At 38.9% G+C, this 19,842-nt stretch overlaps 1 protein-coding gene across 3 annotated transcripts in view; it reads right to left on the bottom strand.

Annotated features, from left to right (window-relative positions):
• suco (SUN domain containing ossification factor) overlaps positions 1–19,842 on the bottom strand; it is a 42,283-nt gene that overhangs the window by 15,771 nt on the left and 6,670 nt on the right. For 2 of the 3 annotated variants that reach the window (XM_085449434.1, XM_085449435.1), the window contains exons 2-10: positions 7,080–7,194; positions 5,206–5,307; positions 3,812–4,131; positions 2,895–3,035; positions 2,350–2,536; positions 1,287–1,398; positions 750–877; positions 432–499; positions 208–315 (exon numbers count right to left, since the gene is read on the bottom strand). In XM_085449434.1, the coding sequence (XP_085305560.1) occupies positions 208–315; positions 432–499; positions 750–877; positions 1,287–1,398; positions 2,350–2,536; positions 2,895–3,035; positions 3,812–4,131; positions 5,206–5,307; positions 7,080–7,194 (1,281 nt within the window). The remainder of the gene's footprint in view (positions 1–207; positions 316–431; positions 500–749; positions 878–1,286; positions 1,399–2,349; positions 2,537–2,894; positions 3,036–3,811; positions 4,132–5,205; positions 5,308–7,079; positions 7,195–19,842) is intronic. The other variant, XM_085449436.1, reaches the window with a different exon arrangement.

Genomic DNA, 19,842 nt, shown 5'->3' with positions numbered 1-19,842 from the left:
TAACGAAATGAGATAAAAAAAAATAAAATTTTAAAAATCGATGCATGAACATGCCGTTATGAACAGGGGAAGTAAATGGTGTGGCATGGGGCTTACAGAGCTTTGTCTGCTATAACTGTCTGACAGCATGCTGAGTGTAGTTTTTCAATTGCACACTAGCTTAAAAGGACAAAAAAAACAAACAAACAAAAACAAACAAGTGAATACCTGTCACTGATGGAAACTAGAAAGTCTTTGGGTGTAGATGAGAAAAGCTCAAAGTTTGCAATGTCCAACTGCTTCACTTGAATAGGCTCACAGAGTTCTATCACAAACCTGTAGAGAAGCAAAAAAAAAAAAAAAACAAAAAAAAAAAATAATAATAATTATTATAAAACTTTTAAAGCTAAAAATTGGGCTCAGTTAAACCCCACCATTATTGTGGGACCCACCAAATTTTGTTGCTGCATGGATTCAGCATGTATAAGTCCATATTCTCCATGAGAATAGCAGACGTGCTCTGAAAGAAGAAAAAAAGTTGAATTAAAATCCTACCATCACCCCAACATTGTTAATCTTGCTTGTTTCCTTATACAATTGCAGTCAAAATGTGACAAAAATTGTTTCATGCGTGCTTAGATGTCTGGTCTCAGCTTAAATGCTAAGCGAACAAGTATAAAGTCATTTGACACATCTGTTGACACATAATGACAGCATTACGTGAGGATTCGCGTTTGTGTGTAGGCGGCAGAGCGTGATGTGCGACTAACCTTGGCCTCACTGTTGGCAGAGAGTATCTTGGCTCCACACTCTACAGAAGCGTAGTTATTCTTGAAGTTTTTCTGGACCTTCTTTGTTGGATGGGGGCTGCTGCTGGTTGAGGTATGGAGAGACTGACCTGGACAGAGAAAGCACTACATTAGGTCTTTTCGAGAGCCTTGAAAATGAGTGGTGCCAAACCGCAAAGAATAGACATATTGCACAACATGCATAAACACATGCTCCACTGACTGCTGCACACAGTGTGCATAGCGTGAAAAGGAAGGGGAAAAAAGAAGGAAGCTATACAGGAACAGAACATAAGGAAGGATGCAACCGAGAAAAGACGCAGCATACAAACGGGTAGTAAGTAGTCTTCTTTACAGAAGCAATGGCATAAACATGTTGTGTCACAGTCAGATTAACATCAGCAAGCTATTTTTGAGGTGCCTGAACCCAAACTTAAACAAGAACTTAGTTGTTCATGTGACGTGTCTCTAGTCATCCCTGTACGAGCTGTCTCGTGTCTGTACAATAAATCCACATACTTTTCTCCTTTTCCACCTCCATGACTTGCTTCTTCCATTCATCAAAGGTAGGGATGTCCTCTTTGCTGGGCACAGAGGGATCAGTCTCCCTGGGAGCGTTTGTTTCCCCTGTCTGAAACATACACACATATCCAGAATGTAAATATCAGACACCAAAAAATATGCAAAAATATTTACATGGTGGAAGAAGTGAACCTTGAATTTCTGTTAACAAGGTTAGTTGGCATCAGTGACTCACTAAGCAAGTACCTTATTATAAAAGCATAGCATGTGGTAGAACAACTAAAAGATGCCCATCCTCTATTCGTGGTAGTAAAGCTAGCCCGTGGTGACTGAAGCACTGAGATGCACTGAGCTGTGATTAATATTTTGATGGATTATGTAAGTGCCCCTTTGAGCCTCACAAGACAGCCTGATTCTGAAAATCCACAACTCAGACAGCCTCTTATGTAAAACACCCTAACAGCCCAACAAGAGTCATTGCCAGCCACATACAGATTAGTCATCAGATCTCAGCTCCAAATCAGCAAAATGAGGTACAAATACACTATGAACACAAGCCCTCCCGTCCTCCGAAACTAAATACTTTCCCCAGATACAATCGTCCTTCAACCATGAAAAAGCAACTGACAGCAGGCTGACTCAACATTTTCAAACTGAAACATTCAAATGTTGCCCTTTGCTAGAACAGATGTGCATGCTGAATATTTATAATGTTCATGGCCACCTAGACGGCAGGTTTCGGAAAGTTTTGCAGTCTGTGCGGACAGGTGGACTTACTCAGCCTCAGGCCACCGATCTTATTATATCCAAGCTCAGTGCTCATGTCGTTGCAGTTGTTCCAAAATAATCTTCTCCCTCAGATCATATTTCAGGAACATCTCACCTGAAATAAGGACGTTGACTGTACCTTGGTCTAAGTTTTTTCTCCCACCACGTGTCCAACTGTCAAATTTTCCATCATGATACCAGCAGTTTTGTAATGCCTCAAGCCATATGCTACATGCGATTTGCTTCTTTCACAACAGAAATAACAATTCCCAAACACCACAAAGCCTCCAACCTGCTGTTTTTTGTGTTGGTGGTGTGAGGTGTTGCCCACTTGTTCCAAAACAGACAGCCCATCTTCGAGCACCTCACGCTGCTCTTGTTCCTGGTCCACTAGGCCTGGAGTCGACTGAATTTCTGTTTCAGGACCAGAGCTGTGCCTCTGATCTGTCTGCTGGTCCTCTGTGACAGCCTCATCCATGCTACATCACAGAGAGGGGACCAATGTGGAGTAGAGGGAACAGAAAGAAATGGACAGGGGAAGAATAAAGGAACAGAAGGGCATGGAATAAATATAAGTTTAAGGCTATGTCAAATATGTGAGTTAAAAAAAATAATAACAAAATTGAATTTGACGTTTTGTTTTGTTTTTTAAATCCTTGGTTGGAGCAGGCAAAACAAAGAAGGGAAATTTTAAAAGAAAAAAAGAAAAAAAAAAAAAGCAACATTAAGTAGAGAGCAAGGCCAGCGGTCGACGGTTGGGCACAGCAGAGAGGTGTAGCTTGTACCTTCATTATCAGTCTCTGTGCTTTGATTGGCTTCTGGTGGTTAGAAACTCACCTGAGGAGAGGGCTGCCAAAAGGGGAGCTTTCACAGGTTGCCAGTTCGGGGGGAATGACCCCGCACTGTGAATCAGAGTGCTCAGCAAAGACAAAGCTGTCTACTGGGAATTCATCTCCTGCACTGGCAACCCGCACTGCACTGAGGGAAAGAAAGGACATGGCGTTTACCACACCTCCTTACACTGGGGAAGGTAGACAGGAGGGTAGGGTGGAGGGTAGGGTGGGGGAGAGGGCGGGATGGGGACAATGGGGAGGAGATAAATGACACAGAGGCATGAGAGCGGGAGGGAGAGAAAAGGAAGAGGGGGGCAGAGTGGTTGGCTGCTGCTGGTGGCTAGCTGATTAGGACTTGAAATGCTGATTGAAATGCCCCAGCTCCGAATACAGAAGATACCATGGGAAGGACATGTTGTTGTTGTAGGAGATATTTAGACTAATCTGGGTCAAAGTTCCAGGTCCATAGGGATGATTCTCTTTATTTTTTTTAAACTTCCATTACAAAAACCATTAGAAAATAAATAAACAGTCCCTTGCTCCAGCACAATGCTCCATGAAAAATAACTGAAACATCCATGGGGTCAGATCTTCTTTAGACTCATCTTCTAGTGTGTGATGAGTCACTTTGCGTAAATAATTGTGAAGAAAAAGCAACTGAGGGAAACATAAGTCAAACAAAAATACCAAAACACATTTGCAATGTCTGACATGACAATAGTGGCACTGAAACGGATTACGTTAGACCTGGACTGTCGTGAAATTGGCTTTAACCTTAAGAAGAACAACATGTTCTATGTTTTTTTTTTTTTAGCGATGTAGGGTTAGAAATTCAGTTCTCCAATTTCAGTTTTGTGGTTATAGCCAACTTCTCTTGAAAGACACCAGATCATTGGCTTGATGAAGTGAATCTGAGCTTACCCTGTGTGGGTCAGCCCAGCACTCTGTGAGGTAGGTTTGTTTTCAGCTTCATCGGGGGATGTGTCTGGGTTTGAGTCTAGATTGGGAGTTGGTTCACTTGAAGTCTCTGCTGGGGTATCTGTGGTCACTTGGCCCTGTGCTGGAACTGGTTCTGGAGTGGCGAGCACTGGGGCATCATGGTCGTGGTCCTGTGTGTGAATCTGCAGGCCCAAGTCAGCCTGGGGATCTGGGGTAGGTTCTGGCTCAGGGGCAACAGGTACAGTATCCGACTCTGGGTCTAGCTTTGTCTCTTCCTCTCCAGCTTCTTGTGGCTTCACAGTCTGGTAACAGAAGAAAAAGTACATTTCTGATTAGGGCTGTTCGACATAACGACATATATCGGATGACGATATAAAAACATCTACAGTTTCATTTTACGCTATCGTTTGTTTCGTGGTGTCGCAAAATAAACGTTTACGGCAATATTTTTTCATCGTTTTGATAGTCACCGTAGTGGTTATATTTATTTCTTAAAGTTCTCTCTTTCTCTTATATTTAATATAACCACACTTCAGACGGACAAGCGCCTGTTTTTATGCGTTGTCGTTAGCAACAACGACGGTAAAACCATCGCTGTCCGCTTGTTTATTTTCCACATAAACCCTTCACAATAAAGCTCAAGATCCTGTTGAGACTTTTCAAAATAAACTGAATCACGTGAAAGAGTATGCAGAGTATCTACGGATGAGAAGCAAAAAATAGCAGTCAGGTGCTAAAATAAATAAATAAATAAATAAATAAACCTTAGACTCAAACGTTAGAACATGCTCTTCCCCGCAGCACGTCGTGTAATAAATACTCAAAGAAAATGGCTGCCTTTACAACTTATGTCTAAAAAAATATATATATATAGTTTCATGCATCTAAAACACTTGACTCCAGCTACATGACGCCCAGCTGGAAACACTTCACGCAAGTCGAGCTGCCCGAGATTCACAGAATTTACAGAAAATGTTACATTTTTGTGATTTATATAGTTATCGGACGATAGATGTATTATATCGGGATATGAGGTTTTGGTCATATCGCACAGCCCTATTTCTGATGCAATTTAACTGCTCACCTAGATCAGTGCCATCAGATTAAGATCAACATTATTTATCATTTTCCTTTTCCAGTTCATGTGTTTGTGTCCCACATACATAATATACTTTTAAGAGTTTATGGTGCACACTTAAAAGCTGAGCTCTGCCTCACACTCCACCTTTAAGGTATTTACAACCTCAATTTCCCTTTTTATATTGACACTTTTTCTTTCTTTTTTTTTTAAAGCCTGCCTTAGTATCCTGTTCACTGTAACTTAACTTTTTGAGCGATACTCTGGAAAACGTCCAATAACTGATGTGTCTTTTTACCTCTTCATGGTGTATGCTCTGTTTTTGTAGTTTCTCTCGTGCTGCTCTCTCGGTTTCTAGCCCCATATCGTATGATGTGTGTGTCTTCCACTCTTCCACCACCTAGGAGAAAATGAATAATAAGAACACAGGATAAGAAATACAAGTTAATGACATTACTGGCATTGTTACTAGATTGAGTTTTATTCTAAAAATTAGTTTTTTTGTATGTAAAAATGTCAAAAGCAAAAGGTCTTTCCACCTCCTGATGTGAAAAAGCCTTTTGTCGATGGACAAAGGCAACATTATAAGGCTAATGACTGACTGCCAGGGCTGCTGGCAGAGCTGTTTGTTGTTGGACCTCAAACAATGATTCTTTTTCTTCTGTGCCCACAAATGCATACCAAAACTCATTCACTTCCCCAAATTATCATTCATTTCTGATACTCACTGACACATGAATACAGAGAAGCATTTCAAATGTTTTTAAAAGTGAGGCGATCTACAATTTTCCTCGTCCTACTTCGAATGGCTGCAATGACATTGACACACTTTGTATGAACTACTTTCAGTTTAGACAATATTTAGCCATGAAAGCCTGAGAAAACATGTAGCGCTTTGAACCCATAGGGCAGGTCCTAACCTAAATCACATCAACCTCTATGACTGATTCTGCAGAGCAGACCAGGTTCTGACTGCGTGTAACTGGGCTGGTTACTCAGCTTTGTGAGTAACCATTTACCTGGATTTGGTTCCACTTTTTGTCTATTTTTTTCTCTCCAAAATGCAGTGTCATAACCATCGATTATTGTCTGCCAACTACTCAGATTGTCATTTTATTAATCTTATCAACATTTGATGGTGGCAGATGGAACAGGAAGTCTTGGCCTGGATAGCCACTGACTACACTTTGGATAGTCTCAGGAAGCTATTTTTTAATGTGTTCCCAGATAAAGTCTTCTGGTTCTCTTTGTGCTTGTTAAGTCTGATGTAATTAGCTATTTTCAGATCCAAATACTCTTTTGTTTGCCTTAAGCAAAGATGTTCAGAGGTACCATTCATGTTTAAAAACAGCCCAGATTCACTAAACTCCATTAAAGTGATCAGCTGAGCCGTTCTTCCAGATGTTAGAAGGTATTGGTAAGCTATAGTTACCTAGTTGATGTATAAAGATGGGTTGTGATTGATGTAAAGAAGAAAAAAGTAAATACTAGAAAGATTTTGGAGGGTTTTACACTAGTTGACACATTTATCTGCCACTCAACAGCTAGCTGGGTATCTTTAGGCTATTATAAACATCGCAACACTGGCAAAGTATTAATTGAAATACAGCACTTGTGAGCCATCAGATCACAGGAAGAAGATAAAGAAAATAGGCAATAAAAGCTCAGAGTGTCTGATATGATCCTACCCAAAAATATATATAATTATTAATTGCTGGAGGGATACTTCGAAAATGCTCCCTAACCTTATTTGTAAAACAGGAATTTTAGTTGGGCAGACAGTGATCCACTTCTGACGGACCAACATATTGGTCTCCAGGATATCAGTGAGTTTTTAAGCACTTAAAGGTGTACTCCATTTAAACACTGCTAATTGAAGACTTTCCTACTCAGAACAGCAGGTCACTGAAATAACAAGAACCTTAGCCAAAAAAGAAGGGCCTTGGAGCGCAAAACTGGATCAATAGGTGCCAACTTAGCAAACACACCAGCCCATTTTTCGTCAACGTTTACTGGGTCACTAAAGTTCATGACCCAACTCCCACAGGTAGAACTTGGTGTTAAGATGACCGTTTCTGTTTTTCACATTAAGAACGATTATACAGGTCTCCAAATTGTAATCTGTTACAGTCAAAAGCTGAGATACATGAAAAGGCCAGAACTTCTACACACCTTGTTTTGCGTGGAGTCCTGCTCCTGCTCGAGGCCATCAGGATCTTTCTCCTGTCGAGGCTGACCTGAGCCAGACAAGCTCTGCTCTGAACAATAGACATGTTGACTAGGGTACCTGAAAGACAAACAAGAGAAGATTTGTTAGAACATTTATAAGCCTTTATACACACACACACACACACACACACACACACACACACACACACACACACACACACACACACACAAACAAAACAAGGATTACTATAGAAATACTTAGGCTAGCCTAAGTAGCCTTGGGGGAAAGAGCCACTCACACAGTTAATTAAAGCACTGACTATAGGAGAACAAAGAAAGCTTCAAGTACAGGAGAGCAAAAGTAGAGATTCAAAACAAGGGCTAAAACCAAAGGAAGGAGTCCACATTAAGTTACAAGGAGAGAGAGACAGGAACAGAATTGCATGAACAAAACAGGGTAAACCAAATTCCTTTTGTCATGTGTATTCTTATAAGCTGCTCAAGGCAAACTATTTTCTTTGATTCAAATTTGGCTTAGGATATTGCTGTAATTCTTTTAGCCATCTGAAAGTCAAGTGGAAAAAAAAGTGTAGCCTGAGCACTTTCTGCACTGCTTCTTCATGTATCTTGTTGTCAAACTACTAATGCCTATCAATTTAAACACGCAGGTGTTCTACACCAGCTGTTCTGAAAATTTCGCTAATTCGTAGCTCTTAATGGTGTCGCATTAAATCACCGACTGTGAGGAGAATAAAAGTACTTTTACTGAATTGACAAAGTTGCAAAGACACACACTATTGTGGTTTTTGTTTTGTTTTTTTAAATTACACAAGTTTCATACTTCAGGTGAAATGAGCATTTTGTGAGATATTGAGATTCCCATGACTCGCGGTTATGTTCACCAACTTCCACCAACCTGCAGCGTGTTCAAACTCACATAATCTCAAAAATTACTGGGGTGGGGTGTGTGTGTGTGTGTGCGCGTGTGCGAGTGGTGGTGGGGGGGCACGTTAACCTTATATCAAATGAATGTCAACTTCAACAGTAAGTTAATAAAAAGGAGATCAAACAAGGATGGAAAGGTTATGAAACCACAAGACCAGAGCTAATAAAAGGCAAACAAAGCAAGAGACCGAACAAAGAAACAAGGCAGGGAGGCGGGAAAGATAGGCACAACTGTTTCTCAGTTATTACTATATTAGTGGAGTAGAAATGAAAAGCAAAATGAAACAAGAGGTAGGTCTCAACTGTGTTAACAAGTTAACTTAAGCCATCTGTCAGTTAGTTGATATTATAACAGGGTGAACAAGTTAGTCAGCATACAGACTTTGAGCCATTCATTTGGCTTATAGATTTAGTTAAACTGAATGGCTTTAGCTTTAAAGAAAGAACTCACACATTTGGGAAGCAAAACAGAAAACTTAAACTGATTAAATAATTTAGTTCACGTCGGTGAAAAATCAACAAACCGTGTCAAAGCTTCCAATGTAAGAAACCACAATATGGAAACTGCCTGCTCATTTAAACTAGAGCTCATGTGCACTTATGAAAGTAAGCATACAAAGCTCAAACCTGAAGCATAAAAAACACCCATCAGTAACTGTTGCACAGACAGACAGAAAGACACAACTCTACTCGCAAGTGCCATGTGATCCTCAGGCTGAAACAGTTAGCCTTGAGTGCTCAAATGTCAGGAGAGAGCGAAGCACATGGACAATCATGTTAGCGCTCTGTCAGCCTGGCTGTCAGGAGTAAGGAGATGCACAGTGAGCAACATACGCAATCACTGACAGACAAGCATCTGTGCAAGTCAGTGTCCTGTCACTCAGAGAGCCCTGCCATCCGTATATTCTATGTTTGAAGAGACTAAATAGACAAGACCAAAAAAAAAAAACAAAAAAACAAAACAAAAAACATGAGAAGAACATCTTTTGAAAGCTTTGACCCCTCTAATATAATCATCTCGGGCACAGACATTCACCAAACCTTCTGTTTAGGAAGGTCAGGCAATAAGAAGCTGGCTTAAAGGGATGGTTAAATTAGATTGTTTCTCTTTCAGATATTAGAGAAACTGAGGTCTAGTGTCTTTGGTGGCAGGCCCGATATCATCAGGCGATATATGCTTTTTGCTGATTTATCAGTAACAGCATTCATCAAGTGTACACAAACACTTGATGCAGCAAAAACACAATCAGCAGATCTGAGCAGAGTTGGGCAGAGTGTAAATAATTACATAAATCTAAGGGAAATCTGTTCATGCTTTATGGTGATCGACTGAATTCTCACTTTAAAAGTGAACAAAATAAATCAATAAAAAAAAATTAACAAACCCACAATCAAATATCATTATCACATCAGTATAATAATAAAAATAATATCATTAAAAACAAATGCTATAGTCAGTCAGGCTCTACTGATGGGATTCACCAAGCCCCAGTATAACACGGCTGATGCCAACATTTGGTGATTTGATAAAGTGCTTTTTTTCCCCCCATATAACTGAATAACATGTTATCTACAAGTCCTTACAAAAATAAATGCAACAAATTTAAAAGGGGATCAATTTAGTAATACAACAAAGCCATTGTTAATAAAGATGACTCAGTTTATTACAAAATGAATCACAGCCCAGTCTATGGTTTTACCCCAGTATATATATTGGGCAGAGGAGCAAAGTGTTATATCTGTGCCAGAGCTCAATTCTAAAGAGTATTAAACTCTAAAACCGAGGAATTAAATTTACTATTGGTTTAGAAACAGGTTGCTACACAAGCATATTTTAACCACATTTGTTAATTGTCATTTCATTTATTCAAGTACTACAGACATCTTATCTTGTTAAACAGAAAAATTTATAGATCGCTCTTAAATTAAAGTCATACAGACTCATCGACTCTTTTGTATGTGGATTGTTCATGCTTACAAGCATAGCCATCTCCAAGCCAGCAAAAACCCTGACACAGCTGTCAAAATGAAATGATGAAATATGTGCACGAACGTATATGTGTTAACACCTCGTAGTGTAAGCGTTCCCCCAAAGGTGATAAAATGAGCCACAAAGTCAGAGGGGGAACCCTAAGAGCCAATCACTAGACAGACACTAAGGAGTAAATATGGAGCACAAGCTAATGTATCTTCCTGACTAAACTTAGATCCATAGCTTTAAGCTATTTTGTGTTGCGTTTCAAATGTCTCCTGTGACCCCTTATAACTCAAACACACATGAATGTAAAGGGAAGACCTCGCCCATTCAGTGACGTCACGATATTATGTAACAGACCATTAGCATATCTTGAGGTCAGCGTGGCATCCATGTATGCAACAGGGATGATTAATGGTTTTATCCTAAAATACTTTTAACTTCAATTTTAAACAAACATGAACGTTCATGAAAATATTGATTCGTTACCTAATAATCACGTGCTGACTAAAGAGCAGAAAAATCATTAAAACACATGTTTAGTCAAGTCAGAGCTACTCCATGCCTTCAAAAGCTAAACCAGTGTTTCACACACAGACACATGAATCATAGATGCCCACACAGTCAAATACAGACTCTTTACCCTAATATCAAAAAGGAACAAAATGTACTCAAAAATCTTCTGAAAAAACAAAAATTCCAGGAAAATCCATGCCATGTGCCTGACACCAACATGCCAATTCATTTTATTTTGGATTATAATAGACTTCTGTTAAACTTTTCAGGCTACAGCCACCTCAAATCGCTTACCAGGTCCTTGCCTGCAAAACTCTTCCATACTCTTTGCAGTGATGGTTTTTGTTCCCTTATTTCTCTTCCTGTACATAGTCGTAAAGCTTGTAGTGCAAGCTTTTCCTAAACCAATCAACTGTTGCATTGCAGATCTATTGAATCACATGTGTGTCGAGTCAAGGAAATAATCTGACCAGTAAAGCAGAATCAATAATGGCATTGCTAACAATCAGTGAAAACACATCACGTCAACATGCAACAGCTGTGCTGTGCAGCTTCCTTTTGGTTGCTTCCACCTTTTTAGTCTTCGTGACTTATCCAAAAATCATTTATAACTTGAAAGTGCATGCGTGGCCTGGAATTACACAGAGACAAGCAGTCGATCATGAGACGGAAGATAAAAGAGGTTGTGTCTGAGTTAAGAGTCTGAAAGAAAACAAACAATCAATATAGCAAAAATAGGAGTAAGATGAAGTAATAATGTTATTTTCACTTTCCCTCTATGCATGTATTACACCAATTCAGAAGCTGAAATACAGTGCAAACCCATCAATTTAACATATAAATTTTAAATGTGCATCTCACACCAACTGTACTTTTATTGTTATAGAGGAAATAGAATAAGTGACAGGTACCAGATAATTTTGGAGTCTGAGCTGTCTTTTTAAAACAAGATCCTGTGTGGTTTTGGTCAGAAACCTTTAGCTATAAGACGCCTGCAGCTTTGTCCTGTGATTTCTTGGCTCTGCATGATCTGCTTACGTAAAGCCGTTCTACAACTGCCACAAAGCCTTAGAATAATTTCAAATTTTGCAAAGATCGGACATCCTCTGGATACTTTGCCAAGTTCTGATATGATTATTTCCTTATTTTTGCCTGATGAAACCTAGACTTTTTCACTTTCAAGTTTCAGATAAGGTCAAATGGAAAAAGTAAAAAAGGTGACTTCAGAAGTGACTTTGCAGCTGCTGCTTCTGTGCAAAGCATGCTCAGTGATGCATCAACTAAACACTGCTTGTTATCATTTTTTAAAGCTATCATTCAATCTCTCAGATAAGCGCCCTTGTGTAAAATGCAGCTGGGTGACAAACAGATCTCACAGTACAGTACACGTCTGTATAAACTTCCTTGATCATGAATGCAAATCTCACAATCATCCCCAATGTGACTCACTGGGAAAATGTTTAAAGGGAAACTTGCAAAGTCATAAATGTGTCTAATCAAATGAAAAACATTCAAATACAAAGATTAATAAATAACCTCAATTCCCCCCCAAAAGTGGGACACTGTGTAAAAGGCAGGTAAACATTTGCTAAGTTTTCTAAGTTCAATTGTGAATAAAATATGGGTTTACAATATTTACAGATGATTGCGTTCCTTTTTTAGCTTTACAGTGTTCTGCTTTTTGAATTGGGGTTGTATACGGAGCAATTCAAGAGGACAAAAATATGCTGTTTGTACTGAGACATTTAAACCCAAACCAAAATGTCAAACAAGTGGGAGGCACGGTTGGCCTGGCTCCATTCATTCATGGGGATGATGCAGAAAGAGCCGATGTGAGAGTATCAGCTTTGGTGGTATACTGTGACCTACTTTTTAAAATTCAAAAGTGTATGCAACAGTGGGAGGGGGAACATAGTACCCACAAGTGAAGAAGTGGGGAGAACACTGCAACACACTGTATGGCATTTATTACATACCAGTAGTGGGTTAACCTCAAGAAGGACGAGCATGAGTCAGCAGTCGGCAGAGTCTTCCCCATTCTGCTTCTCTTCTTGTTTCCTGACCGAACTCATACGGTCCTAGGATTTTCAGTAAGTCTTTTGCCTTTTGCATATTAGTCTCTAAAAGCAAGAAATATTCCTAATAATGATGAAGATAACACTTTATAGCCAGATGCACAGAGAGGCAATAGCTACATGTCTGTGCTGGTTCCGAGCACACAAATCCCCTGATATTTCCTGTTGGCTTTAGGCGCATTCAGAATCGGGAGACACGATTCAGCCTCATCGAATCAACTGTACTATACTAACTGACTGGGTTGACACAGGAGACAAAACTGCAGAGGCAACAAAGCGAGAACTGTTTAATCTGCCGACAACAAGTCTAATTTTATCACCAGCTGCACGGCATGCAAAGTGCCCTCTGATCTCTTGTCACGCAGGAAGTTTTCCTTCTGTCTTAAAGATTTCAGACATATTGATGTACGCCTATGACCTTTCTCCTCTTTCACCAATTAGTTTTTTTTTTTTTAAATGAAATATCAATAACATATACAAAAGGTCATCATCCTGCCCTGTCATACAAACTGATCTTGGTCCCAACATGACACTGCAGCACATGTAGCCTTCAACGTCAGTCACAGGAGATTAGTTGCCGTCTTTCGATTTCCTGACCTAAATCTCTGACCAGCTTGTTGCTCTCCATTACATAAACTCTCCCTGACACACATATTCATTTTAAATAACCAACAGCATGTGATAAGTTTAGAAATCCATTAAAGAAAAACTTTCTATTTTGACACAAACAACAAGTTAAAAGGAGAAATGTCAAATAAGGTTAAATTACTCAAATTACTATGGTTTTAAATTCATAATAAAGAGCAGAGTGAATACTACATTATCTGTCCTGTGTCCACAGGGAAAGGAGAGTCTTGTGATGTTCACATTATTCCAGATATGAGGGGAGTTGCTGGCTGGAGTGAGTTAAGAAGGAAAACCATGTCAATAACAGCTTAAACTTGAGTTCAACTTTTCTCTTTAAATTTGACTGTAAAGCCAACCCAGCCTAACCACACACAGAATTTTAAAAAACGAACAAACAAGAAATTCAAAAATCCCAATTGCTGAGGATTTATTTTCCTTAGCCACAGAAATTGACAGAAAGACACACAATGTTTTACTTTCACACTGAATAGAGACAGGAACATGGGAGAGGTAAAAGAGCTGAGGAGAGAATCCAGGATCCACGTGGCCAGAGGTGGATTATGGGGCGTGGAGATGTGCCAGGGCTTGCCTGGAAAAGTAGGCCAGAGCATCTGCCAAGCAGACAAAAACATGCCGTCACTGTTTGGAGGAAAACAGAGGGCAGTGCCTAAAGCTCGGCCTTAAGAGGACTGACCATGTTTGCGTGTGCAAGTTGGAGTCTGTGTGCACGCCAGTTTTGCTCCACATTGAAGCATGAAATAACGGACAACAGCAGTTTGTTCTAAAGCTTGCTGATCCTCCATAATCCTCTTCACTGATGCATCCTCGTAGCCACCAGGACAGAGCGGCTGAACTGGAAAACTGCTCGCTTCCCAACTCAGAGAGTTCTTAACCAGGGTCTAGCTGCAGCACATTGCTGGTATAAGCAGGTGTTCTGGCCTGGTTTATTGACCGCTGGTGAAGTACATCAGGGATCTTCAAGATTTTTCATTTTCAAGCACTACATGGTCATGCACTAGTTTACACAGCTCCTTGTTCACATGATTCAGCCTTGAGAGCTCCGAGAGTTCCTTATCACTCTCGTCACGCAACGAGAGTGATAAAATTCTTTATCAAAGATGATAAAGAATTTTCCTCACCGCTGACCGCAAAATTCTTAATTTGCTTTTTAAAATACTGAATCTCCCTTTTCTGATTATCTCCAGTCTCATGTCAGCCTTTTTATAGTCTTTATGCAGACTACATTTTCTTTTTAAATCTTTTGATAATCATTTCATCTTTTTCCTCATCTGCGATCATCAAACTTGCCATGCAATTTAACCTTTCCATGAAAAACCATGTCAAAATTTGTACCCTATTTTGTCACCTATAAGGTGACTGATAACTATCACTGAATGCATTTTCCCCCTCTATATTCAACACTTGTCAAATGCTCATGTTTACTACCTTGTGCTGCAGACGCATTAACCTGTAAACATTAGCAATGCTGCATTTTTCTTACTGCCTTCCTCCGCTTGGAGTGATCCAAGTTACTGTAATGGGGTTTGAGTACTGGGTTCATTTGCCTAAGTGCTATAATGCTATGTGCTGACTTGACGTTTTGGAGGAGTAGAGGCACTGCAATATACTTCAGCCATTAAGAATAACTAGCCCTGCCTTCTGACACAAAGATACAGGCCTGTACTTATCAAGCATCAGATCAGATCAGAAAGCAGTCACACCTGACTCAGAGGGTGTTGCTTCATTTACTTACTTGCCTAATTTTTGCTTACAGGTTGAAATATCTCAGTCTTTTCCTTAGAATCAAAGTGGAGTTCGCAGCTGTCCTAATCTGTCAGGATTTCCCAGTAGCTGGAAAGTAAAAGGAAAAAAAGTCTGTGCAACAACTAAGTGAACAGAAGATTAAATTAAAGGACAAATTGGAAAAAAAAAAAATCCCTGTCAGACTAATTGCACAAAAGCTTTAACGCAACTAATGGATAGATAGAAAAGGTGAAGGTTAAGCGTCTGTTAACAGTTAACGAGGGATCAACCAATTTAAATCGTAAAACTGCTTTATGATAACCCAACTAAGTGTGGAACAAAATAATACTGAGGAAGTTGCAACAGTAAATAATGGAGTCTAATGGACCATTTAGAGCTAGTTTTGAAGGAGCAGAGCACCAGTTAGGTTATCTGGTCAATGGGCTATGAGTTTGTTTCGGCAATGTGTCCATCATTAACCAAGCCACAATTCACAAATTTATTAATGGCTACACCTCATCAAATATTAGTCAGACTATAATCAAGTGTACACGCAATAAAGACATGATGGGTCCTCACCCAAAGTGTGCTCTAAGGCAGCGGTCCCCGACCCCCGGGCCTCGGACCGGTACCGGTCCGTGAGTCGTTTGGTACCTGAGCCCGTGAGAGTTGAGGCTCAGGTGTGAAATGTATAGTTTTCAGGGTTTTTTTTAAATCAGTTTTCAGCGTTATTTTGTTATCGTTTTTATCGTTAACTCTGTTTTCCTCGGTCTTTTCATGTGTGTTATGAATAAATCTATTTTTCGGTACCGGTACTAGTTTTATTTTGTTGTATTTATCTGCGACACCTTAAAGGCCAGTCTGTGAAAATATTGTTGTCATAAACCAGTCCGTGGCGCCAAAAAAAGTTGGGGACCGCTGCTCTAAGGTCAAGGCCACATCAGTCATTTTACAGGCACTTATCCATTTTCACAAGAAATACTGCCTTTCCTTGAGTACTTGTCAGATCTTAGTGTCTTAACTTAAAACGGTGTCCCAAGGTCAACAACAAGGTGACATCTGTGATTTTATAGCTAATATAATGAGAACTTTGATTAATCGGGTACCAGATGAAACGCATCATCAGTGACGTTCTGGTTAAGTTTTAATCATATGTGCCACTTTTATTATTCAATTAACTGCATTTATTTGAAAGCTGTCTGATACGAAAACGGACGCTGAGCCAAAATTTGCATGTCACAAATGAATATTTAAACTGTATTAAAGCTCAGAGTGATAAAGCTTTTATTCTGCATCCCTTAAAACAGACGTCAGACTTTAACGTGTACGTGACAGTTTGTTACATAACGCCAAAACCTCATCCTGTTCCTTCTCAATATCACATAATTACAATTTAATAACACACTTGAGTAGACTTTAGATCCTGAAAGGACACATACGCTTATAATCCAAACCACTTTAAAGTATTTGTGAAACTTGTCTTTATGATTTATACGGATCACTCTGAGTATACCAGCACTGTGACGCACCTTCAACATTTACACAGGAGCCTTTATCCAGGATGTAGTTTGAATGAACAGACACACCTCTATTTGGGAGCTATCCCATGGTGCACCAAGTAGGCCAAGTCACCAGCACTGCTGCTTCTACAGGCATAATTCACTAAACCAGCCAGCAGTCTACTGATTTTATAAAAAACCTGGGAATAAATCACAAATAAATTAATATATTTTAGAGGGGGAAAAAGAAAGAAAAAACCCAACATAACTGAAAAAAAAAAAAAAAAAAAAAAAAAAAAAAAAAGACGACAAAAAAGTCTTAAGTTTTAGTCTTTACTTAATTTGGTAAAGCAACCAGTTTGAGGCTTTGGTGAAAATGCCTATTGACAGTGACACTTCTACATGCATGACTGCTTTTATTGTAAAACTGGTTCTTAACTTCTGATAAATGCCACTCCTATCATAAAAACAGCTAAAACTGAAACTAAAAAAAAAAAAAAAAAAAAAAAAAAAAAAAAAAAGGGGAAGACTAAAACTGGACTCTGGAATCCAGCTGCAAATAAAATGAATCCAAAATAAAAGAGCTACAGTAAAATGCAATAACCATTTTAACACCAGTTGGATAAACATTTTAAAGTCACGCTGGCAAAGACTGTTTGCGCAAAAACACCATTGAGCACCTAATTTTAAACACATTTGCAAAGACAAAGCCAAATAAGATTTGTATTTTATTATTCACAGATTTTTTTTCACCATCATTCACGTTTCGCTTAGTTCTTCGATCTAGTAAGAAAAATAAAACTGCATAAACTGAAACAAATGCATGCAGCCCTTTGTCACATATCCAGATTGTTTAGTATGATTTTGTGGATAAAGTTATTTTTATTCATTTTTTAAATAATTCAATTAATTGTTGTTGTTTTTTTATTATCATCATCATCATCATCATCATCAATAAATGCAACCAGTTTCCCCTATGAACATTAAAACTTCACACTGAAAAACCTGCAGAAAATGTTTGCACTTTAGCATTCATGAACTGGATACTATAATTGTTACTGATTAAATGCCTAACCCAGGGGTTTCAAACCCAGGGCTCCAGAGTCTTATGTGGTTTTTTTGTCCATCTGGCTCCCTATAAGTCTGACACAAAACTAAATTAATATAAAAATGATCCTTTTAATTTTGCTGAAATTCAACTGCAGTGGTTAGCATGAATGCAAACACATAAACAGCTAGTCCTGAGTGCTACTAACCCAAAAAGTCAAGGAGAAAAATTGGAGGATTTAACGGTGTTTTTTGGCTGCCAATGCCCTGCTCCTGCTGTGTTCCATATATGATGTATCATACATCAAAAACATACCACACTGAGTTTTGTATTATAATCAAATAGGACTAAACCTAGTAAGGGCATTTTATTTAAATTTCCACTGAATGATGATGGCTTATAAATAAATATGTCTGTCTTACTTCAGCCTCCACATTTCATAAATATGTTTATACTCATTTTTATAAGATTAAGGAACTATATGAGGCCAAGGAAAACTAATTAAAAACTGAGCTGACACCCATATTTACTGTTAAACACCACGCTTTAAAACTATTATAGCCAAAAATAAACAAATCTCTACTAGAGAAAAGATCCCATTAGCAGCAGTGACATTGTACATTACTGCAGTCGTCCCACAGAGGCTTGCCGATGAGACATCAGGACCATCGACCCAGACCAATGGGACTGAAAGATGCACTCATGTGATATAATCCAATTTGATAGGAAAAGCCACTTTGCCAGTGAGAGTTAGCATGGGTGGCTGTGGATACAACAATACATGTGCATTCTTGGCCTGCATGGATACATCAGCCAGCACAGCAGGAGAACAAAAACCCATTAAAAATTCAACTTGGCACAAAGTGTACCAAAGTGCTGCAGCGTGGTGAAACATTTACATCTGTCGTAGATGTTTCACTGCAAACTGGACCCTGTAAAAACCCAGAAGGGAGCCAGGTTTGAAAAATAAAAGACTGGAAAGTGACAAGTACTGTGATATGTTGTCTGTGAAGGTTCTCAGTCATCCAGGTCATCGTAGTCAAAGGAGCTTGCAAAGAAAAATGCTGTGATATGTTGATTTTTAATATAATAACAGCTTATCAATCAATTTGGATTCAGTAAAGTAAAGATGATTTGATGATATTCTCTTAATGTACAAGCTCCAGCAAAACATCTCTTTATCTTTAAAATTGTCTAAGCCTTGTGGGAAAAAAGGCCTCCTGCTGGGAATTGCCGACAGACACGCTTCATGCATTAGAAGACCAAACCATACCAACAAGAAAAAGGGACAGAAATGGTCCCACACACACACACACAAAACTCATGCATGAGAGCCTGTCAGTAGCAGCTAAAAGGTAAACAGTGAAGAGCAGTGAGTGAGAGGGGGAAGGGAGAAAAGAAGAAACAGAAGATTTTCACAGGGCGGAAAAAAGTAGTACCTTTCTCAAAAAGGGCAAGAAAAAGCAAAGGAAATTTATACACCAAACTTGGGAGTATTTACTGTATACAGCTATTACAAATGACCTCAGACCCATAACACAACTGAAGATAAAACACATCTTCTATGAATTATTTTAGACTTATTATATACTTAGCATATACTTTCAAATGTTGTAAATTATTTGCAGCATTAATTAGTCAGGAATCATAAACAATGTAACCACAAGAAGAAAAGGAGATCTAGTAAGAAAAGCAAGTGAAATGAATCCCCTCCCTAACCTTTACCATGCCCTTGTGTCATACAAGTAAACACATGCAGTGATATTTTATTAGTTTTCTGACGTACATCTCCACCTTTAAAACCTTTCAATCTCCACCCTCTGAATACTATTCTCCATCGCAGCAAACAGTAGTATTTTCTTTCAAACCACTGACAAAGCCTCAGGCTGTTGGCCCGTATTCAGCGCTCACTGAACGACTTCCCAGAAAATTATTATGTTTGTAAAGAAAGATTGTGCAAATACATTCCTCCTCATATCATCAGGTCTGAGATAAAAAAAAAAAAAAAATTTAAAGTTACGCATATATGTATTGTGCGTCTTAAATACAACTGAGGGACATCACACTTTGAATGTGATTACTAAAATCTTTTTTAAGTGACGGAAGTGAGAGATCAAGACAAAAGCTATTTTAACATAAGCTCTGGAAAATGTCAGGAAAAATCACGCAGTACCCAAGTCTGAAGTTGCTCTGATTGACAAGTTGACAAGTGAAGTTGGCAGATTGACAACAGCAAAACTCATTATTACAATTATTCTGGCTACCTGTAAACAATCAAAAACAAATGGACTGGTGGTTTTTAAAAGTCTAATTTCAAAGGTGATTTTTTTTGTTAATG

Source organism: Copadichromis virginalis, linkage group LG23 (assembly GCF_057382275.1).
Source record: "Copadichromis virginalis isolate Kocher_CV1m ecotype Utaka linkage group LG23, C_Virginalis_male_GT1.1, whole genome shotgun sequence".
Taxonomy (NCBI): domain Eukaryota; kingdom Metazoa; phylum Chordata; class Actinopteri; order Cichliformes; family Cichlidae; genus Copadichromis; species Copadichromis virginalis.
Note: the sequence above shows the minus strand (reverse complement) of the source record. Positions and strands in the feature narration are given on the sequence as shown.